This window comes from Prionailurus bengalensis, chromosome B4 (assembly GCF_016509475.1).
Source record: "Prionailurus bengalensis isolate Pbe53 chromosome B4, Fcat_Pben_1.1_paternal_pri, whole genome shotgun sequence".
NCBI classification, from domain to species: domain Eukaryota; kingdom Metazoa; phylum Chordata; class Mammalia; order Carnivora; family Felidae; genus Prionailurus; species Prionailurus bengalensis.
In genome coordinates, this window is record NC_057358.1 from 83770858 (window position 1) to 83793131 (window position 22274).

At 57.5% G+C, this 22274-nt stretch overlaps 3 protein-coding genes across 11 annotated transcripts; all 3 read left to right on the forward strand.

Annotated features, from left to right (window-relative positions):
- The first annotated feature begins 580 nt into the window (after positions 1-580).
- DTX3 (deltex E3 ubiquitin ligase 3) lies at positions 581-6058 on the forward strand. Of its 6 annotated transcripts, none has more exons than XM_043564598.1 (6): positions 717-1076; positions 2388-2452; positions 2646-2722; positions 3096-3831; positions 4794-5011; positions 5360-6058. In XM_043564598.1, the coding sequence occupies exons 3-6, from the start codon at positions 2694-2696 to the stop codon at positions 5433-5435; spliced, it is 1059 nt and encodes a 352-aa protein (XP_043420533.1). In that variant the 5' UTR covers positions 717-1076; positions 2388-2452; positions 2646-2693; the 3' UTR covers positions 5436-6058. The 6 variants fall into 6 exon arrangements, with proteins under 6 accessions (XP_043420529.1, XP_043420532.1, XP_043420533.1 ...); XM_043564599.1 differs by having other exon boundaries at positions 721-1076; positions 3077-3831; XM_043564594.1 differs by having other exon boundaries at positions 581-1076; positions 4794-5432.
- A 303-nt stretch (positions 6059-6361) lies between these two features.
- Positions 6362-13486, forward strand: ARHGEF25 (Rho guanine nucleotide exchange factor 25). Of its 3 annotated transcripts, none has more exons than XM_043564590.1 (16): positions 6362-6551; positions 6851-6965; positions 9234-9448; positions 9585-9680; positions 9755-9831; positions 10031-10097; positions 10292-10395; positions 10583-10652; positions 10771-10860; positions 10945-11037; positions 11225-11275; positions 11475-11552; positions 11753-11953; positions 12098-12278; positions 12522-12637; positions 13032-13413. In XM_043564590.1, the coding sequence occupies exons 1-16, from the start codon at positions 6453-6455 to the stop codon at positions 13140-13142; spliced, it is 1764 nt and encodes a 587-aa protein (XP_043420525.1). In that variant the 5' UTR covers positions 6362-6452; the 3' UTR covers positions 13143-13413. The 3 variants fall into 3 exon arrangements, with proteins under 3 accessions (XP_043420525.1, XP_043420524.1, XP_043420526.1); XM_043564589.1 differs by having other exon boundaries at positions 6367-6551; positions 12522-12733; positions 13032-13486; XM_043564591.1 differs by lacking the exons at positions 6362-6551; positions 6851-6965 and adding an exon at positions 8132-8294 and having other exon boundaries at positions 12522-12733; positions 13032-13486.
- Positions 13487-15299: 1813 nt separating this feature from the next.
- On the forward strand, positions 15300-22197 carry LOC122473826 (solute carrier family 26 member 10-like). Of its 2 annotated transcripts, XM_043564605.1 has the most exons (18): positions 15300-15774; positions 16245-16355; positions 16921-17078; positions 17255-17419; positions 17677-17829; positions 18570-18652; positions 18800-18947; positions 19076-19189; positions 19894-19971; positions 20066-20161; positions 20579-20685; positions 20796-20865; positions 20938-21054; positions 21191-21224; positions 21304-21386; positions 21477-21531; positions 21653-21759; positions 22069-22197. In XM_043564605.1, exons 1-18 carry the CDS (start codon positions 15432-15434, stop codon positions 22105-22107), a joined length of 2061 nt encoding a protein of 686 aa, XP_043420540.1. In that variant the 5' UTR covers positions 15300-15431; the 3' UTR covers positions 22108-22197. The 2 variants fall into 2 exon arrangements, with proteins under 2 accessions (XP_043420540.1, XP_043420541.1); XM_043564606.1 differs by lacking the exon at positions 17255-17419 and having other exon boundaries at positions 15301-15774.
- The last annotated feature ends 77 nt before the right edge of the window (positions 22198-22274 follow it).

Consider the following 22274-nt stretch of genomic DNA (forward strand, 5'->3'; position numbering starts at 1 on the left):
AGATATCCTCTCTGCAGAGCAGGAAGAGGACAGCAGGGTCCTGGGAAAGAAAAAAGTGACCAACCCTCCAGCCCAGAGGGGGAGTGAAGAAAGGGGTGGATAAACAGGGGTTGTTGCCAGTCTGGGAGATCCAGCACTGTTTGGCTGATGAGGTCTTTTGGCTGGTGGAAAAACCTGGCTTGATGTGGCCCCAGGGAAGTGAGTTGGACTGGGGGCGGAGATTGCTCTGATGTGGGAAGCAGAACAGAACAGAGCTGTTTTTTTCTTTGAGAGTTTTTAACTCTATTTAAACCATAGACTTGACATCCCGCACCCCCCACCCTCAAGGCATTAAAAAAAAAATGTATTCACCTCCCATTCGGCACTGGCCTCAGTATCCGTGTTTGTGGAAACAAAAATCAGAGGCACTTACCAACACCCAACTGGGAGCAGGTTGTGGGGGTCACAGAAGGTAACAACCTAGGGAAAGGCAAGCGATGAGGGAAGGAATTGAAATAGTTTAGTCCTGGGGTTTGTTTATTTTTCAGAACCAGTGCTTTTCTTTTTACTATGACTCTTCTTCCCATCCCGAATTATTCCTCAAAGGCCCTTCTAGCATAAGGATCACAGAAAAATTGCCCCTTTGCCCACCTACCTAACCGACACTCCTCGCCCACCCATCCACCACCAGCTTGCTGAAGCCGCCACACAGCTGGCTGGAATAGCAAAGGCAGAGGGCCCCTCCCGGGAGGGGGAAGCGAGAAGGGTGGCGTCTCCAATAGATTTAACCTCCTACCCTCGGTTCCACACGCCACCCCCTCCCTCCAAAGACTGGGACGGCGCCTCCATTTTTGTTTTGGGGCGGAAGGGCAGGGGCTCTTGCGTGGAAGGGGGTCAGAGAAAACGGTGATTATCACCTGTACGGGAGAAGCGGGTGCTGTCCTCCCTCCTACTCTTTCTCTCGATCTGCACCCCCTCTGCAAACTCCCCCCCCCCACCTTCTCGGGGTCTCCCCCCCCCCCTTGTTGCTAGGGCCCAGACCGTCATCCCAGCAACAGCCTCAGTCATGTGACCGGCAATGGCGGCGCTGACGAGAGGTAGGTGAGCCCGGCGCCCCCCACACCCACCGCGCGCCCCCCGGACCCCGCTCGCACCCCCCGCGCGCCTTCCCTGCCCCCCCTGAGCCCCCTCCTCTGCCTCCTCACCCGCGCGCGGCGCCAGGGGCCCCCTCCACGCCTGGCCGATCCTCTTCCTATCACCCTCCAGCCTTGGCCTCCATTTGGGGGTTCTGGGGACTGCGATCCGGCCGACATGCACCCCCACCCAGTGCTGGGGCTCTGGGGGCTCCGGCGAGAGGGGGACGTGGGGGCTGGTTCTGGGTCTTGCAGGAGGTCATGGGGGGAGGGGTGGGGCTGCCTCAGTTGATGCCCCCAGGGACCCTCGCCCCTCCCGGCTGCCCCTGTCTGGCCTCTGTCTGGAGGGAGGGACTGGCCCTGTGTCCGGCCTGGGTTGCCCCAGAGGAATCGGAGACCCAGCAGAAGCTGTGGCCCCGCCTCCCTTTTCTGTGCCAGCAGGACTTGGAGCTAAGGACATCTAGGTCCTGGGTTCCCTCTGATGGCGAGGGGGGTGTTCCACCTTGGACAGACCGAAGGAGCTGAGGTTCTAGGATTTCAATTTCACTTTCTGAACCTGGAGGTGCAAATGGCTTTGAGGGGACTATGATGGAGGCACAAACAGAGCCGCTCCTCTTTGGATCAGTCTAGGAATTGAGGTCACACTAATGGCCCCTCTTTCTATTTGAGCTACATGTGGAGGTGTTGTAGGTACACCTCTGTAGCTGAACATGGTTAAGACTCAGGGGAAACAGCAGGCTCCTCTAGCTGAGCCCCTGCTGTTCCCCACCCCTCCCTAAATGCAGACTGGGTTGCTGACAGGCTTATGCTCTAGTGCTGGGTTTAAAAGGTGACAGTAAGAACTTTGTTATTGCAGGGGTTCTTGCCACTTTGTTTGCATTCCAAACGGACTTCTCCTCAAAGAAGTCTCCCTAGCAATAGGGGCTGAATTACTTGGGAATATGGGGCACGGTAAGGAGTTGGGAGCCTAGGAAATCTTCTTATCCATGTGATCTGAGGGAGGTGGCAGGAAAGTCCTCCATCTGTGTGGGCTTTCACCCTTCCTGACTTCTCTTATCTGTGCCCTAGGCTTTCTCCAGAGCCTCAGAGCTGGAGGAGAAAAGAGGAAAGTTAGCATTGTTGAAGTTCCATCTTTAGCAACTTGGGGAGAGGCTGGGGATGGGATTCTGCAGGAAAGAAGGAGAAGAAATGGAAGAGGAGTTTCTGATTTGTTTCTGGGCTGCTGGTGGAGTGACATTGGTCATCATAACCCTTTACTGTCCCCCTTCCCCCTAGACCTGGTCAGCTGAGTGTGGAAAAAGAGGAATTTCTGCTGCTTTCATCGTCCATGGGCTTTCCAGGTATGTGCCTCCCTTGGGAACTTCAGCTTTCACCTGTAAATTGGTTTCCTCCATTCCATGTGCCAAGTAATCCCATTCCCAGTAACTTATACCCAGGTTCCCAGTCTTCTGTTACATGGGCTGCTGGGTTGGGGCATGTGGGAAGGGGGTAGGGGGCTTCTCACTTTCCCTCCTTTTCCTTTCCACCTACCAGGTCACACAACCTACAAGTAGGGAGCAGGGACAGAGAGAGAGAGCCTGCATGCCAATTCTAAGCTCTTCAGGATCAAAGTGAGCAAAAAGGAGGGTCAAAAAGTCTCCCTCCCCTTTAAAGAACCCAGTTTTCACCCAGAGGGAGGAGGGTTAGATGATTTCTGTGATCTTGGGAGGAGTGTAAAGAGCACCAAGACTGATGCTTGGCTCAGATGATGGTAATAATAAAGTTATTAAAACTTGTTTTGCTCTTCAGTGGGTGCTGGGGGTTTGAAAGATAGGAGGAGACAGAAAATGAACTTGGGGGAGGAGTTGGGGTTGGCCTTTGAGACAGTAGAGGTAATATAGGGTTGGAAAGGAACCTGAAGTAGGAGGCACTGACTTTGTCAAATAGGGACCCCCCACCCTGAGTCCCTTTCACCCTGGGGGCAGTGTCGTTCGTCCTGTCCAGAATGGCAGCCTGTGGAGGCACCTGCAAGAACAAGGTGACTGTCTCTAAGCCTGTGTGGGACTTCCTGAGCAAGGAGACCCCAGCCCGGCTGGCCCGGCTTCGGGAGGAGCACCGTGTGTCCATCCTCATAGACGGCGAGACTTCTGACATCTATGTCCTCCAGCTTTCCCCGCAGGGCCCTCCCCCTGCTCCTCCTAATGGGCTCTACCTGGCCCGGAAGGCTCTCAAGGGGCTGCTGAAAGAGGCCGAGAAAGAGCTGAAGAAAGCTCAGAGGCAGGGAGAGCTTATGGGCTGCCTAGCTTTGGGGGGTGGTGGGGAACACCCTGAGCTGCACCGCCCAGGGCCTCCCCCTCCGCCTCTGCGAGCAGCCCCGCTCCTGCCCCCAGGGGCTCGGGGGCTTCCCCCGCCTCCTCCTCCCCTACCCCCTCCTCTTCCTCCCCGCCTTCGGGAGGAGACAGAAGAGCAGGAGAGCACCTGCCCCATCTGTCTGGGGGAGATTCAGAATGCCAAGACATTGGAGAAGTGCCGGCACTCATTCTGTGAGGGCTGCATCACCCGAGCCCTGCAGGTGAAAAAGGCCTGTCCCATGTGTGGCCGCTTCTATGGGCAGCTGGTGGGCAACCAGCCCCAGAATGGGCGGATGCTGGTCTCTAAGGACGCCACACTCCTGCTGCCAAGCTATGAGAAGTACGGCACCATCGTCATCCAGTACGTCTTCCCGCCCGGTGTCCAGGGGGTAAGAAGACCTATGGCCTGCCTTCGCCCTTTGGTTTAGCCCGAGCTCCTTTGGTGTGCCCCAAGCATGTTCTCTGGCCTAGGAAAACTGGGTGAGGGGGAGTGTGTTCGTTAGATGTGATGTAGTCTTGCCGTCTCCCAGCATGCCTTCCCACTCAGTGCCCTGGAGCTGGGAGGTCCCCCTTGAGGCCCAGCTTTTCCATTCCACGACTCCATGGCACACATGAAAATCAGGTATGGGAGAAAGGAATTGAATACCGTTTCCTTGATGACCTTGGACGTCATCAGCTATTCCTGGCAGAGGTGAATTCCGTGGAGATGGTGGCTCATGTGTAGGCAGGCACAGCCCGAAGGGATCTGACCCTCCTCACAGAGCAAGAGCGTTACTTTGTTCCAGATTGACAAGGGAGGAAAATCTTGATGACAGTGGAAGGTTAAAACAGGAGTGGTCAAGAGCCTATGGGTGTTTTCCTGCTTGACCAAGAGTGATTGCCGGTCCTGGTTGGCAGAGGGATGAGGAAGCTCTGAAGAGGAGTAATGGGAAAATGGAACAGGTTAGGCAGGCAAAGAAGCACTGGGAGTGTTTTCAGGTGGGAGAAGGGAAGGCTGCAAGATAGATTATTGTCAGTCTTCACGTTTCTGCTGAGCTGTCTGGTGAGTAAGGACCAGCTACTTTCCGTCACTTTTGGGAATCCGTTCATTGCCGAATTGAGACTTGAGGGATTGAGGCCGCAGAAAGAACCTCTTTAACAGTAAGGGTTTTGTCCAAAGACAGGCTTCTGCTGCCCAAACCTGTCAAGGAAGTCTCTCCTTCCTTGAAAGGCTGTCAGCCTGTGGCTGCCCTGCCAACATTAGCTGGGGGTGGCCCCAGACAGACAGCTGGCCAGGATGACCCTCTGTTGGCATCATGGGCCTTCAGATGCCCAGCTGCTCATTGTCCACTTTGCTTCCCCTTCCTCCCAGGCTGAACACCCGAACCCAGGAGTTCGGTATCCTGGCACCACACGGGTGGCCTACCTCCCGGACTGCCCTGAGGGCAACAAGGTGCTGACCCTGTTCCGCAAGGCATTTGACCAGCGTCTCACCTTCACTATTGGCACGTCCATGACCACAGGGAGACCGAATGTCATCACCTGGAACGACATCCACCACAAGACCAGCTGCACAGGGGGACCCCAGCTGTGCGACCCTCCTTCGTTTTCTTTTCCTTGGCTCCTCCCCTTCTCTCCATTTCCAGTGAGGGAACCACATCGGGCCCCCTCTCTCTGGGAACCTCCCAACTGGAGAGGACCACCCCCAAACTATTCAACCATCTTTTCCGTCCCAGTTTCTCTACATTAAACCTGGTCCAATATGCCCAGCTTCACCTATGAAAATAAGCAGAAGTGGGCTAAGTTATCTCAGATTTGCATATCCTTAGGGGAGACGGGAAGGGGCTGGAATGGGGCACCCAGAATGAAGGTGAGCATGAGGCTAATACGAGTAAGCTAAAACAGCTAATCCTGACCTTCATTTCTCTTTGCTCCCAGGTTTGGGTACCCGGACCCCACGTACCTGACCCGGGTGCAAGAAGAGCTGAGAGCCAAGGGTATCACAGATGACTGAAGGACGTCCCCTTTGCCAGGCCCTTGCCTTTCTCCATAGGACCCAGCGGAAGCCTCTGTTCTCCTCTCTCCCTCTGCCCCCCACGCCACACAAATAGGGGACCAGTCTGACTGGGGAAGGAGTTCAGAGAGGGAGGGGGCAATCCCTTCCCCTGTCCCCCACAGGCCAAGTGCTTCAGTGCAGTGCGAGAGCCACTCCCTTCTGGCAGAAGGCTCTGCTCCCCTCCTCCCTGTGTACATACTCCCGATCTCCCTACCCCCTCCATTGCCCTTGGCTTTTTCTGGTATGTGCTGTGCTCCAGTGACTAAGCTGAGAAAGGACCTGGGTGGGGAGGGAGGGTCTCTTGAGCCCCCTGCCCCCACAAACTTCTCCACTGCTGAACTTAAGTGTGGGGGAGGGGGAATGGGGCTGGTGTGAGCCCCCAAGGAGACGGCCTTGTGTGTTCTTCAGAAATAATCCCCCTTCTACCTTAACCTTGTCTTTTCTCTCCTGTGTCTCCGTCTCTGTCAGTCTGTCTCCCGCTCTTCTCTGCCCCCTATAAGGAGCCTCTTTACCCTGTTCTGGAATCGCCGCCAGACTGTAGCTTTTAATTTAATAAAAATAAAGTAAAATATGCAACTCTCCATGCCACACCCGTTCAGTTCTGTGGACCAGGGTGGGGGTGGGGTGGGGAGCGGAACCTGCTGAGAAGGGGAAGGGGGTGGTGGTCGGGGGAAATCCCTATGTATCTCCCCAGTCTCTCTGTCTCCAGAGCGCTTGGGGGGAAGGTATTTAGTGGGCTCCTGCCACTTCCATGTCCGAATCAGGATTTAGAGGGGTTTGTTTGTTGTTGAACTTTGGTTGTAGAGAAAGGAACAACCCTACCCCTTTGAGAAGTTTGGCTGGGATGGGAGTAGGGGCGGAGCCGGGCAGGGGGCGGATTCGGCAGCAGCAACTCCCCGGACGCACGCAGGCCTTGAGCCCCCCAGCTTCCGTGCCCCCTCAGCCCTGAAACTTGGAGCAGGGTAGGGGTCCAGCATGAAGCCCCCGGACCGCCCCGCCCCTGGCCGCACTGACCGGATACTGGGGGTCATGGGGGGCATGCTGCGCGCATGCGCCCTACCCGGGCAGGCGGGGGTAAGAAAGGGGGACCACGGTGGGGTCGGGTATCTTTAGGCGGTTTCAGGAGGTCTGCACCCCACAAATGAATTTACCTGCAAACAGGAATTCTGCAGGGCAGAATTCTGCAGGAATCTAAGAGTTCCAAAAGAGGGCCATAGCCCTGGTCTGGGTGAACCGCTCCCTCCAACCCAGCCTCGGCGACCGTTTTACAACAATGTGGATTTGACAGAAGGAAGAAGGGGAAGCGGGAGGTCACGTCTGGGCGTGGAGGGCGGTTTCCTTACTACCAATCTTACTACCTTACTACCACACAGCCCCCGAAGAGAAGCCCCCTAGGGCCAGGAGGGACCGAGCCACAGTCTGACTGTACCGAGGGGCATCAGAAAGGGGAGCGCGAACGTGAGGTTCCCGCCTGGGCTCCGCTGCCGGGTAAGAAGCTGGGGGTGGGTGGGGCACAGTTTGCGGTCCTGCGCAAAGTGGCGAATTCAAATAATGCTGCGCTTATTAGCATAAAGGTTCGCATCTAATCTGCATGAGACCCATTTAATTGCCAAGACCTCCAGGCTTCTCGCCCTCTAGTCCGCTGTGTGTCCCCCACATCAGCTGGTCCCGAGCCCCCGCAGGCGGAGTGTCCCCACGCCCCACCCCTGGCTCTTCGCCAGCCCTGGCTCCAGGACTTCGCCTTAATTGGTGATTAGCCTCAGCTGGAGTCCTGGGGCCTGGAGGAAAGAAGGGTCTGACGAGAGGGCGGCACCTGGGCGGTGTTCCCCACAGAGCTCCCCATTCACTCATCCCCGAAGTTGGGGAGGGGGCTTGTCTACCCCTGCGCGGCTTGGGACAGTCCCAACACCCAGGATGTCTTCGCACAGATCCAGGCCCATCCGTCCGCTCCCTTCTCCACCGCAGAGGCTGAGGGGCGACCTGGGCAGACCCCGCCGCCCGGCTTAACCCCCACCCAGCGCACTGCAGTCGGGAGCCCGAGAGGCAGGAGGGAGGGGAACCCGAGGCGGGGGAGCCGAGGCTGGAGTGGAGAGGCGGAGGCTGTGGGGACGTGGAGTGGGAACGTGGTGGTGCCTGGGGGAGGGGGATTGGGGCTGGAGCGCGGCACAGGCTGGGGCTGGAGCGGGGAACGGGAGAGAGAGGGCGGAGCTGGGCCGCAGAGGCCCCTCCCCGCGGCGGCACCGCGGCCGGGCCTGTTATTCGGCTCGCCGTTCGGCCCGGACCCGCGCAGCGCCAGTGACTCGGGGAGTCGGCCCCCGCCTTCTCCCTGCCCGGGCCTAGAACCATCCCAAACCCGAGAGGCCGGAGACAGAGCTGGAGAGGCTGCCGCATCCCGGCCCAGCTTCCCCCACCATCCCTCCCCTCCCCGCTGGACATCTGGACCCTGGGCCACGCACCGACTGGGTTCCGGAAACACTCCCCGCCCAGCTCGGCCGCCCGGCCTCCCGCCGCCCGCTCTGCAGAGCCCCCAGCCCTCCTCCAGACCAGACTTCCGCCTACCCCTGGACTCCCCCTCCCTGTTCCCTCCCTCCCCCCCTCCCCCAGCCTGGAGCGGGGTAGGAGGGAGGGGGGGTGCGCGCCCGGCGCCGTCCCCGCCCCGCCCCCCGTGATTCCCCCTGCATGGCCGGCCCGGGTGGGGGGTGCGGGGGGGCCCGGGCGCCATGCGGGGGGGGCACAAGGGGGGTCGCTGTGCCTGTCCCCATGTGATCCGAAAAGTGCTGGCAAAATGCGGCTGCTGCTTCGCCCGGGGGGGACGTGGTGAGTTCGAGGAGGTCGCAACGGCCCAGTGTTGAGTTGGGGCGGGGGGCGGGCCGAGGGTTCAGGACTTCGGATTGCGCTGACCCTAGGGATTTAGAGGCTGGAGACCTGTACCTGTGTTTTCCAGGAAAGTGACTTAATAGATGATCTCCAAGATCCTGTCTGCCTCCAAATTTTTATCAGTTCAAGTTAAGGAAATTGGGGAAGGGGCAGGAGACTCTGCTCTCCGTTTTGTAGTCAACTGGGTATGAGAAAAACCCATCCACAATCCCCTTGGGCCTAGAACTGCATCTTCCTTAAATCCTTTTGCTGAGAATCTACTTCAGATCTGAAAAGGGCCAGAGGAATGGAGGAATGAGGATGGGGGTCTAGCAGGGGCTTTATGACAAAGCACAGCTCCTCTGTTCTTGGGCCCAGGGCAGATAGCCCTCACGAGCTCTCCTCACTTGCCCCCTCTATTGGGTTTGTGCATGTGTTGGGGAGATGGGCTGCAGAAGTCTTTTCTTTTTATAGTGATTACTGCAACTGGTGGAGGAGGAGTTTGGGGGTGGCTGATGGGCTTTTAGCTGCCCCCCCCACCTTCTCAGGGAATGGTCTGTGCCCATTGGAAGGGGGCAGATTGTAGGAGAGCAGATGGCCACCCTCAGCTTCCAGTGTCTGCCCAGATGGCTGCCCCCCCATATCTATGCCATGCTTAGGATATGGGGGAACGGAGGTTTCCAGGCCTTGGGAGCCCAGGTGTTTACTGTCCTTCCTTCCAAGGGTGCCTAGGTGAAATTTTCTATCCCTGCCAACTCAAATGAGGATGGCAAGAGAATGGGCCCTGGGGGAGAGGGGCTCGCCATCATGAAGAGGAGCCTCTGGGAGCTCCCTAGGGGCCCTGCATCTGGAGCTAGAGTAATATCTATGGCCCCTTTTCTCCCCCCCACTCCCCATTAGAATCCTATTCCATTGCTGGCAGTGAGGGGAGTATCTCAGCTTCAGCTGCTTCGGGTCTGGCTGCCCTCTCTGGCCCCAGCTCTGGCCTCAGCTCTGGCCCCTGTTCCCCGGGCCCCCCAGGGCCAGTCAGTGGCCTGAGAAGATGGTTGGGTCATTCCAAACATTGTCTCAGTGTGGAAACTGAGGCAGACGGTGGCCAGGCTGGACCATATGAGGTGAGCAGGGAGCACCACAGAAGCATGTATGACATCCATGAAGGACACTGGGAGAGAGGGCAGGTTGGGGGCCACTGGTCATTGGGGAGAGGTAGCTACTGTCCATGACCTCTGACACTTGACCTCTGGCTCCCAGAACTGGATGCTGGAACCAGCTCTAGCCACTGGAGAGGAGCTGCCAGAACTGACCCTGCTGACCACATTGTTGGAGGGCCCTGGAGATAAGACACAGGTATGAAGAAATGGATCTGCACAGCTCCCCAAAAGGCATCCATTTGCTTACTCTAGGATGTTCTTTCCTTCCAGCCACCTGAGGAGGAGACCCTATCCCAGGCCCCTGAGAGTGAGGAGGAACAGAAGAAGAAGGCTCTGGAAAGGAGTATGTAAGTGTCCCCACACTCTTCCTCCCTTTTGCTCCCTCCCCCCGCCCCCCAGTTGTGCAACTTCCAGAGAACTGTCCCTCACATTTTAGATTTGATACTTGGAATTTCCTCTGAGGTTGGTTGTGGTAATGAAGGAGCTTCTAGTCCAGTAGGGAGGAAGTGGCTAAATCAACCATGTGCACTCCTGCTCTCTTCCCAGGTATGTCTTGAGTGAACTGGTAGAGACAGAGAAAATGTATGTGGACGACCTGGGGCAGATTGTGGAGGTAGGTCCCTTTTCTCTTCTCAGCTCTAGCCCAGCCCTTTCCCTCTGCCCAAGGCTAATTTTAGGGGATGCCTTGATACTCCTCTGTCCCACCTTCCCAGCACCCCCCTACATCCTAGACTTCTGGGGGGGGAGGGGTTTTTCCTACCAGGGCTGGCCCCTGACGCTCACGCTCTCACCCCAACCTTCCTACAGGGTTACATGGCCACCATGGCCGCTCAGGGGGTCCCAGAGAGTCTTCGAGGCCGTGACAGGATTGTGTTTGGGAACATCCAGCAAATCTATGAGTGGCATCGAGAGTGAGTGATGGATTCCTGAGAGTGAGGGTGAAGGGCATGGATGTTTGGTAGTCTCTGTATCCCACCCATGGGCCCACTGTTGCCGGAGGAACGTTTGGAGTGGCTTAATGGCACAGCTAGGGTAGACAGCTCTAAGTTGAGTGGGGTGGGGGTATTTGACCAGCCTTTTCCCTGCCAACCCTTCCAGCTATTTCCTGCAGGAGCTGCAGCGGTGTTTGAAGGATCCTGATTGGCTGGCTCAGCTATTCATCAAACACGTGAGGCTTAAGAGGGTGGGGCCCTGGAGGGGAGGGGCTTGGGAGTGGGTCACAGCTCTCTGGAGAGGGGCTTTCTCTCCGCACCCATCCTGCTCTCCTTAAACTTTACCCCTGTTAGGAGCGCAGGCTGCATATGTACGTGGTGTACTGCCAGAATAAGCCCAAGTCAGAGCACGTGGTGTCAGAGTTTGGGGACAGCTACTTTGAGGTCAGTGGCCGAGGCACCTTGGGGAAAGGGGAACAGAATCATCAGGCTTTCCAGGCTACATAACCACCCAGTCCCTGTCCCCAGGAGCTCCGGCAGCAGCTAGGGCACCGCCTGCAGCTCAATGACCTCCTCATCAAACCAGTGCAGAGGATCATGAAATACCAGCTGTTGCTCAAGGTCAGGACCACCTGTTCCCTGGGGGTACCTCTGGTTGGGACAGCCCTTTTCTCATTCATCTCTTCAGAGTTCCTAAGGCGCCCCCCATACTTCCTGGGCATCCTCACCTGTGCCTTCAAGGGGAGGATGTGAGAGTTTCTGAGGGTGTCCTCAAAACCTCCCTGAGCGTTTCTTTTCTACATCTTAGGATTTTCTCAAATATTACAGTAGAGCTGGGATGGATACTGAAGAGCTGGAGGTGAGGACTCCCAGATCTTCCTGGACACTTTTTTTTATCCTTCCAGGATCTTACTGTTTTAGTCTTCTGGGTTCTCCCAGCTCCTTGGGTGGTTTGAGCTGTCTCGCTTTTACGGGGAGGCTGGTTGAGAGGTGAAACATGGTCTGAAGAGGTCTCTTCCTTGACAATGACAATGCTTCTCTCTTCACCTGCGACCCAGCAAGCTGTGGAGGTCATGTGCTTTGTACCCAAGCGCTGCAATGACATGATGACCCTGGGGAGACTTCGGGGGTTTGAGGTATGGGGATAGAACAGGAAACTGGAGGCCCAATGCTCTTCTGCCCCAGTCTGAGTACTTGGGACGTCCTAGTGGGGAATTGTCCTCCCCTGGGACTGACCCCATGGTTGGTTGGGAGCGTCAGGGGAAGGAGGGAGGAACAGAGAGTGTCCCTTTTCTCTTCTCGCTTTTTTCTCAAAGCCACCGTCCTTTGGTTCTAGGGCAAACTGACTGCTCAGGGGAAGCTCTTGGGCCAGGACACATTCTGGGTCACAGAGCCTGAGGCTGGCGGTCTGCTCTCCTCCCGGGGTCGAGAGAGACGTGTCTTCCTCTTTGAGCAAATCATCATCTTCAGCGAGGCCCTGGGAGGAGGAGTACGAGGTGGAACGCAGGCTGGATATGTGTACAAGAGCAGCATCAAGGTGGGGAGGAGGCCACAAGGGAGGGGTCTGCCTGGGATAGGGTGAGACCTCTGAGAGAATGTCTGGTTCTTGGATTTGTTGGAAGGGGCAGGAACCAGAGAGGGCCTAAAGAATTTGGGGGCTGTCTCCTATTTGCCAATCCAGGTGAGCTGCCTGGGACTGGAGGGGAACCTCCAAGGTGACCCTTGCCGCTTTGCACTGACCTCCAGAGGGCCAGAGGGTGGGATCCAGCGCTATGTCCTACAGACTGCAGATCCTGCGGTCAGTCAGGCCTGGATCAAGCAAGTGGCTCAGATCCTGGAAAGCCAGCGGAACTTTCTCAATGGTGAAGCTCTCACCCTCCCTCCCCCACATGTTCCTTCGGCCCTTTGACCTCCTGAATCCCTCCCTCACTGCCCAGTCTCCAATCCCTGCCCTCTGGCCCCAGCTTCTCTTCATCTCCCCAGCAATTTATACTGGCTGACAGTTCATGGGAGGAGGGCAAAGTGGGAGGGTGGTCTGGGCAGAGCTCTTAGGGAAAAGGCCTGTCTCTGTTGTAACTCTCCTTCTGTTCCTCTCTTTGCCCCAGCATTGCAGTCACCTATTGAGTATCAGAGGAGGGAGAGTCAGACCAACAGCCTGGGGCGGCCAGGAGGGCTTAGAGTGGGGAGTCCTGGGAGAATCCGGCCTGGAGACCGGGCCCAGGTCAGCACACAAGCACCCATCAACGGCTCTCTCCCCTCCCTGCTGCTGTTGCCCAAAGGGGAGGTGGCCAGAGCCCCCCTGCCCCTGGACACACAGGTATGAGGAATGGAGCGCCCCTGCTATAGAATGGGGAGGGCTCCTCTTGTTCTGGGATCCCTAAATTCCCTTCCCCCCATATTTCCTTATAACCACCACCTGCCTTTTGTCTGCCCCTTCCTACTGCCCTACTCTTACCTGTCCCTCCTCCAGTTCAACCCTGGGAGAGGCTGATGGTCTCGGATCATCTAAGATGCCTGGCAAGAGGAGGTGGCTTGGCTAGGGCATGCACTGAAAAGACAGGAGTGAGGGTGGATTCCGGAACTTTTTTTATCCTCTGACTTGAGTCTTTCCTCAGGCCCTCAGTGACTTCCACCAAGCTCCTCGTGACTCTCCTCCAGCTCCACCAATCCCAAATACCCCTCCCTGCCAAGCCAGACTTGCCAAGCTGGATGAAGATGAGCTGTAACTGGTGAAGGCCTGGGGTGGTGCTGGCCCGGCCACCCTATTTCCCGAGGAACTTCAGGGCAAACCTTCTGGCACCACCTCAGAATTCCTTCTTGATGTGTCTGGAGAGGGGGCAAGGCTGGGAGTGGTGTTGACTTGGACGAGGATAGCTAGACTCAAAAGGACTTCTTTCTGTTTAAGGAATGTAGGTTCCTTCAGCTCCCACCCCTTCTGCATGCATCACAGGTGCCCCCCCAAAAGGAGGATGTGTGGGTGGGTGGGAGGGCTGGGGCAGGGGCCAGGAAAAAATGATTGGTTTTGATTTTGATTTTGTTTCTTTCGGTTTTCTGAAAATAAAGGTTTTGTGATATCACTAAGGCTGCTGTCTCGGCAGAGGGAAGGGGAGCTATGGGAGGGGTTGGTGGGGTGAAGTGAAATGGAGAAATCAGGGGCGCCTGGGTGGCGCAGTCGGTTAAGCGTCCGACTTCAGCCAGGTCACGATCTCGCGGTCCGTGAGTTCGAGCCCCGCGTCGGGCTCTGGGCTGATGGCTCAGAGCCTGGAGCCTGTTTCCGATTCTGTGTCTCCCTCTCTCTCTGCCCCTCCCCTGTTCATGCTCTGTCTCTCTCTGTCCCAAAAATAAATAAACGTTGAAAAAAAAATTAAAAAAAAAAAGAAATGGAGAAATCAGCTGGCGTGTGGACAGTCTGGTGAGAGGAGGACACAGGGTGTAAGAGAAAAGATGTCACTGTCTTTGTACCTGACCGGCAGCTGCAGCATCTCACAGTCTAGACCTGGAACTTGGGACCACTGGAAAACCCTAGTTCCTAGATGTATATCCTGCCCTTTCCCCAGCCTTTTTCTCCCATCTCTCCATTCTAGACTCCATTGGGAAGTCCAGTGTGGTCTGACTTCCCACCATTCCCCCAACACCCAGATTCTAAAGCACTAAATGCCCGAGTACCTTTCCTTCTGCGGCCTCCAGGTTCTGCTGAGGGAGAATGGAAAGGTGGAGAGGAGGCTGGGGGCTGTGGCCCTTTTCAGCTTTGGATCTCCTTCTTTTTGCGGTCTGCGAGGTCATAAGGCATATCCATTGTCAGCAGGAAAGGATTCTTCTTCAGGCCACAGACCCAAGATGCACAGCCCACAGGGGCCTTCACCCTTCCCTACTTATGGGACAGCCCCTGGGACAGAGAAAGCCAAACACGCCGAGATCCATGTCCAGATGCCCTGTCCTGGGTCTGTGGGCATCGGTGTGTCCACTGTGTCCGTTTGTCCCCTGGGCTTGGTCACGTGTACTTGGGCTTCCTCAGCAGACAATAGGCTGCTGGGGTGGGAGGGTGAGGAGGAGCAGGAGCCTCCCTGTGGGCCTGAGGTCCCTTTGGCCGACAATGGGGGGAGGGACCTCTAAGGGGGGGGACAGGACGTACAACCCAGATAAGACTTCTGGGGAACAATAGGAGGAATTGAAGAGGGGAGACCCACCCTCCCTGTACCCCACCCCCAGGGCTTTGGGGTCAGGGACTGGGGACCAGAGGGTGATGGGGAGGGGTGCCAAGCATTCTTGTAAATGGAGGAGGGGATGGGGAAAATAGGATTCTGGAGCTCAGAACCTCTGTATCTCTTGAGGGACCACAGGGGTACCTGAGGTGGGTGCATGCCCCCTTTGAACTTAATTTAACCACAAATACAAGTTTTTGAGGACCTACATTGTACATGTAGCTGCGGCCCAGCTCAGCAGTTTGTGACGCTTCTCTGCCCACAGAGCCTCTTACACTTTCTTGGGGGCAAGCTGTGCCCCGTGAGGATTTGGGTCTGGGGTAGAGGTATGTGTGTGTTGGGGGGGCGGGAGGGGCGGCATCTTCACCTCTTGGGGAGGGGGGATGCAGAGGCTCTGGGAATGACAGGTCACAGCGGCCCAGCCAGCTGTCTCCTCCTAAAGGGCCGATGGGAAGGGAGCCGGGAGTGAGCAGGTGGGAATCAAAGGCTTACGAGTGGTAAAAAGTGGGTGTTGGGTGTTGAGAATGCGCTGTCTTTTGGCTTCTGTCTCTGGTCCCTACACCTTTCCACACCCCCTCCTCCGCCCCGCCCTGGCAGCCTCCGGAGCCCGCGACCCCGCCAAGGACGTCTGAGGAAACGCCTAACACAGAGACGCCCGCTCCCGAAGCCTTTGCTCTCTCCCGGCGTTGAAGGTCCCCAAGAGAGGGCGCCCTCCGGGGCTGGATTGGACCCTGCTTCATGGAGGCGGGACTCAGGGCTAGCGGGTGGAGGGCTATTTAAGACTAGGCGGGGTTGGAGGTGGCCAGGGGCAAAATGAGTGGGCTACCGGGCGCCGGGACCAGCCCAGGCCTGGGAGAGGCCTCCGACCTTAAGTTCCCTCTGGGCGCCAAGTTCAGGGAACCTCTCACCGAGGCTCGGTTCCAGCGGCTCTTCGGAGACGCAGAGCAGGCGCCGGAGCTACGCGCGGAGCCTCGCTCGTCCCGACTGTGCAGACGGTGGAGGCGGTTGGCCAGCGCTTGCTCCGGGCCGGGGGCGTGGCGCCTGCTGCGGGCGCGGCTGCCCCCGCTGCGTTGGCTGCCCCACTACCGCTGGCGGGCCTGGCTGCTCGGGGATGCAGTGGCCGGGGTGACCGTGGGCATCGTGCACGTGCCCCAGGGTGAGCGGCCCTAATGCTAGCCTGTCAGCGGCCCAAGCTCGGGGGGGGGGGGGGGGGGGGGAGGGGGGGGATGCAGGAGCTGGGCACCTGGGAGCGAGGGCTGGGTTAGGGTGGCCGAGGGTTCGGAGACAAGACCTCAGACCACGTTCTAGGTAAGGACCACGGAGCTGCATCATATCCCCACCCCCAGCCCCCTTCATTTGCGCAATCCTTCTAGAAGTCTTGGACACGTTCCGGGTCAGGGAACTGGAGAGAGGAACAACCCCTGCCCCCTACTCCCCGGAGGACTGGGCCGACACGGATCTGTGACCTTGTCCGCCCCACAACCTCCCACCTCCCACCGAGTCCTGTTAACCCCTAGGTTCCCTCATGTGGCATGATTCAGCGTCCTCTAAGAGTTTGGGCTCTAGTCACCTTTCCCCAACCCCACACACAGACCCTGAAGATCATCCCTTTCATTTCTCATACAGGCATGGCTTTTGCCCTCCTGACCTCAGTGCCTCCAGTGTTCGGACTCTACACTTCTTTCTTCCCTGTCCTCATTTACACCTTGTTGGGGACTGGTAGACACCTGTCCACAGGTGAGTAACCCAGTGACTCCTCTCCTTCTCTGTAGGGTGAGAATGGATGGGGGTTTGAGACTTCGGCCCTTGGAAGCCCCTTAGCTCTTATTCCCCTCTTCCCCTCCCCTTCTTCCCTTCCGCCTCTGTCGCTACCCTGCCAGGAACCTCGGACCTAGGCAAAGCTTGCTGCGGGTGCCGAGTGGGTGCAGAGAGAAGGGAGTTTCCTCAGAACTTTTCTTCCCCCATGACATTTGGTTTAAATGAACATCTCCGGGACTTGGAAGAGGGAAAAAGAGATGGGCGGTCACCCAAAGGAGCGCGCAGTCCGCGGGCGGTCTGCGGGAGCGGGCAGTGATGCAGTTAGAGGGCAGTTTTTGCCCGCCGGTGCGCCCTTCTTTCCTCCCTCACCGCCGGTTCCGGGCTGCTGCACGGGCTCTCGGCCCCACCGTCTTCATCGGAGCAGCAGCCTTCCAGAAGAGTGGGGTCTGACTGCAGCATCCAGGCCCGAGGGCGCGAAGCCCGGACGATCGCCGCGCCCCAGGCGACACAGCTGGTGATCTCTGCGTTTGTCCCCCGGCCCTAGGAACTTTCGCGGTACTCAGCCTCATGACAGGCTCGGCGGTGGAACGGCTGGTGCCCGAACCCCTCGGGGGGAACCTGAGCGGAATCGAAAGGGAACAGTTGGACGCTCAGCGGGTTGGGTCGGCTGCAGCCTTGGCCTTCGGTAGCGGGGCGCTGATGGTGAGGGAGGACCCTGGGGGATCCACACTGGGGCCGGGGGAACTGGGCCAGGAGAGAGGGAGGGACAAGTGTCATGCGCGGGTCTAGGCGGGAGAGGTGCGCGGAGCAACTGGCGCACTGCGCTCTGGCGACTCCACTCCTCCTCCTGTAGTGATTGCGCATCTTCTCCCCTGCAGCTGGGCATGTTCGCGCTGCAGCTCGGCGTCCTGTCCACCTTTTTGTCGGAGCCGGTGGTCAAAGCGCTGACCAGCGGGGCCGCGCTGCACGTGCTCGTGTCCCAGCTGCCGAGCCTTTTGGGGTTGCCCCTCCCGCGCCAGATTGGCTGCTTCTCTCTCTTCAAGGTGGGGGTGGAGAACGGCCGAGAAGCGGCTTCTAGCGGTCCTGGGAAGAGGGAAACCGGGAAAGGAAGGACGGCGAGTGGAGGGGTAGAGGGTGACGGGGGCGGAGGAAAGGAGATTAGAACCACGTGGCTGAATGAGGGGCGCTGCGGAGACGGAAGCCCTGATGGGAGCCGGGAGGCCTTGCCTTGGCCGGGTGGGTCCGCTCTGAGGGCAGTCGACCCCGGCCCCGGGCCCTCGATCACCGCCCCTGCCCGCAGACGCTGGCCGCTGTGCTGACCGCGCTGCCCCGGAGCAGTCCGGCCGAACTGACCATCTCGGCACTCAGCCTGGCGCTGCTCGTGCCGGTCAAAGAATTGAACGTGAGATTCCGAGACAAGCTACCCACCCCGATCCCGGGGGAAATCGTTATGGTGAGGATGGCTCCCGGGTCGCGCGGTCCCCTGAACCACACAGACCTTGCCGGTCGGGTAGGAGCTGGCCGCTGCCGCCCCCTCGTGGAAGGCAGCGAGCTTACAGAAAGAGGTCCTGTGCACACGCGTACTTTTCCAGGCCTCTTCCCAGAACACTGTGACCCTGCAGAATCCCCCACCCACACGGTCCCACTTCTCTGGCAGAGCCTCTTCTAGACCTCTTAGAATGCTTTCTTCCTGCTTACAGCGTTGCCTTGAGGTGTCGCTCGCTACAGCACCTCCACTGCTCTCTCCCTACCCGGTCCTTCACTGTAATTCAGTTACTCTCCCTTCCCACGCCCACCTGCATTTCTCTCTCTCTCTCCCCCTCCGCCGACTAAATAAGTGTTCCACATCTCCACCCATACGCGGGAGATCCCTAGATCTATCCCAGCTGTCCTACTTAGAATGGCTGGGTGTACTTCCTGATATCTACCATCCCTCATGGGAGCGGAGCGCCTCTTACTTCCTCGGTCCATCTCTTACCACAGCCTCAGGTATACCTCATTCCTTTCCCATTCCCACTCTCCTTCACTCTCAGTCAGCTGTCATCCCAAACATATCCCAACTCCCCCAATTGCTGGGCCCCTGCAAACACCTAATGCTGCCTTTTAATCCTCTCATGTGAAGCTTCCCCCCCCCCCCCCTGGCCTCTTCCAGGAAGCTCATCTTCTGCCGTGCTCTAATTTGCTCTTTCCCAGGTGCTTCTGGCCTCTGTGCTGTGCTTCACCTCTTCCCTGGACACAAGATACAACGTCCAGATTGTGGGGCTGCTGCCTGGGGGGTAAGAGAGAATCAAGACACCAGCCTGCTATTCTCAGACTGCTCCCACCCACACTTCCTTCTTGGCCTGTCCCGCTCTATTTTCTCTTTCTTCCCCACACCCTTCTTATACACAACCCACCCTCACCATGGATCCCTCTCTCTCCAGATTTCCCCAACCCCATCTTCCCGACCTGGCTGAGCTGCCCAGGATTCTGGCTGACTCACTGCCCATCGCACTGGTTACTTTTGCTGTGTCCGCCTCCCTGGCCTCCATCTATGCAGACAAGTATAGCTACACTATTGACTCCAACCAGGTGTGACTTTGACTGAAGACCCCAATTGCATTCAGGAGACAACTCTCTAATCTGATGTCTTCCCTCACCCCCCCCCCCGCCCCATGCCTTTGTCTCTCTCTCCTCTTCATCTGACTGCATCCCTCCAGGAGCTCTTGGCACATGGTATCTCCAACCTCATCTCCTCCCTCTTCTCCTGCTTTCCCAACTCTGCCACTTTGGCCACCACCAGCCTACTAGTGGATGCTGGTGGGAACACACAGGTAAGAGCTTGTCCTTGGGTGAGAAAGGGGGTGGGTATTAGGTTGGGGTGGTGGTGGAGAAACAGGTGGAAGACCGGTAGATAGATACCTGCGGGGCAGCTGTACAGAGGAGAATGGTGAGGGAGAGTGAATGGGGGGGGGTGGTTTCTAGGTAGGAGAGATAGAAGGTAACAAGGCTCCATTAAGACCTTGGCAGACTCTAAGCACTGAAGAAGTTTACAGTGCCCATATGTAGTTCACAATAAAAACAATACTAAACTGTCATATAAATTTGAAAGACGAAATTCTGACCCCCGCCCCATGAGGACATTTTCTTTTAAAAAGAAATATCACATATGACAGTCTCCCCCTAATATTTCTGCTTTCCTACTTTGCTGGTGCCCCAAGAAGGTGGTTCCCTGCTTTTAGGGTAATGCAACAGTGGCTTTTAAGGTGGACGCGGGCTACAAAAATAGGGAAGTTGAACTACCTCTAGGTAGAGACCGGTGAATGACAGGCATTTAATTGGGAGAGGGGAAAGGTGGATGTGAGAGGCGGAATACCAAGAAGGGAGTTGAAGACTGAGGAACGGCTTCATGGAAAGGGGATTTGGGAGGAGGGAGACTTCCAAGGAAGCCAGGCCGAGTGGGGCAGGCAGACCAGCTCTCGCACAGGGGTGAGTGAGGTTCCCTTCCTTCTCTGCATCCATCCCTCCTCCTTTCTAGCTGGCAGGTCTCTTCTCCTGCATAGTTGTCCTGTCAGTGCTGCTGTGGCTGGGGCCCTTCTTCTACTATCTGCCCAAGGTGAGGAACAGCGGAGGCATGGGGGTGACTGGGGGGGGGTGGTGGCTACATTCTAGGACATTGGGGCAGTTAGCTTGCCTCTTCTGCCCCCAAGGCTGTCCTGGCTTGCATCAACATCTCCAGCATGCGCCAGATGTTCTTCCAGATGCAGGAACTTCCACAACTATGGCGCATCAGCCGCATGGACTTTGTGAGAGTGGCAGCATTACCCCCAGATTGCCCCCTCCTACTTCCCAGCATCTTCAGCCTCTGCCCTGGATTGGAGCTAATTGTTCTGGTCCTAAATGCTGCAGCTCCCCCCCTCCAATCCCCCCCCAACATGCATACCTCCTAATGCCATTACTCAGAGACACGGTGGAGAGTGGGGTTTGAACCCCTTCAGACCTGAATATTTGTAAATCCCCAGCTGGTGCAAGGTCTGGGGTGATTACATTTGGTGTATTTCCCTTGTTGGGTCAATTCTGTCCCTTCTGTCATTCTTTCTACCTTCTCCTGGGCTATCCCTCCCTCTCATTTGTCCAGGCAGTCACTGCCCCTGGACCTCCTTCCCTAGCAGCCATGGCCTGGCATTTCTCCGGGGCATATCACTCCCATCCATGTCCTGCAGGCTGTATGGATGGTCACGTGGGTGGCCGTAGTGATCCTGAGTGTGGACTTGGGCCTGGCCGTGGGCGTGGTCTTCTCCATGATGACTGTGGTCTGCCGCACCCAGAGGTGGGAGTAGAGATGAGAGGAGTTGGGAAGAGGGGTGGGGAGAGGACAGGTGCTTGGGGTGACTCTCCAGCCAGGCCAGGCTGGGAATCTGACCCCAGCTTCCTGCCCAGGGTGCAGTGCCTGGCACTTGGACTTGCTGAGGGGACGGAGCTCTACAGGCCACTCGAAGAGAGCCACAAGGTGGGTGGGCCACAGACAGAGAGGGAAGGGAAGATTAGGCCCAGATGTTTTTCTGACCCTCTGACATCTTAGCTTCTCAAGGTCCCGGGGCTCTGCATCCTGAGATACCCAACACCGCTCTACTTTGGGACCCGCGGACAGTTCCGCCGCATCCTGGAGTGGCACCTGGGGCTTGGAGAAGGACGCAAGGTGAGAGGCTTGGTCAAAGGGGAGTGTGGCTTCTCTGGGAGTGGGAGGCAGGTGCGGCTTCTCAAGGGGATCATTGTGCTTAAGGGGCGCACGCTCATGCTTGTGTCTTGTGGTGACTGCCCTTCTCTACCCACAGGAGACTCCCAAGCTAGATGGCCCACCTGATGCAGGTGAGATGGGGTGACAAGGAGGGAGATTTGGGTGTGACCCGTGGAGGCATCTGGGTACGCTTGCCTTCTCCCATCCTAGTTGCTGAGCCTGTCAGAGTGGTGGTCCTAGACTGCAGTGGTATCACCTTTGCAGATGCTGCTGGAGCCAGAGAGGTGGTACAGGTGAGGGACGGGGTAGGTTGAGGAGAAAGTCCCTTTATCCCATGCCTACCCTCTGATGTGGGATTTAACCCCCTTGCCCCGCTTCTGCAGCTAGCCAGGCGATGCCGAGATGCTGGGATCCACCTTCTCCTGGCTCAGTGTAATGGTGAGAGGTGTGGAAGACCTGGGGACAGGAGTGGGGGGGGGGAATAGCTGGATGCTTGAGGGAGGGAAAAGGACGCAGTGTGGATTTAAGATCTAAGAGCCTGACCTGCCTCTCTACACAGCCTCAGTGCTGGGGACACTGACCCAGGCAGGACTCTTGGACAGAGTGACCCCAGAGCAGCTGTTTGTGAGTGTCCAGGACGCAGCTGCTCATGCCCTGGAGAGACTGGTGAGGGGGCAGTAGGAACGGGAGATCCAGGAGGCGCTGGGGTGGAGCAAGTGACATGTGAGTCAGTGGCTGAAGATCTAGGCAGAGGGTTTGGGGAAGGGGGCCCGAGAAGGAAGCTGGAGGAAGAAAGTGGGGGGATGAAATGATTAGCCAATTTAAGGCTAAGCCAAGGAGACTGGGTCCAGCTCCGCATGAAGAACTGAGGAGCTAGGGTTTCAAAGTGGGGTGGTGTGCCCCCCAGAAAACTACCAAATGCCGAGAGAGGGAGGAGGGTACCTAATCTCCTGACAGGTCCCCTCTCCTTTCCAGGAGCCTACAGGTCCAAAGACATGCACAGTGTGGGTCTGACCCGGTCATTTGGAGTGTGGAGGGCCCCGACAATATGTGCGCGAGGAGTCTCCTCACTTCATGTAACTAATAAAACAAAGCTGAGAGCCACTGGGGTTCATGAAGTGAGTCTGGGTGTCCACACGCCGGCCCTCGGTGCCCCTTTCTCCATGCCCGCGGCATTGCAG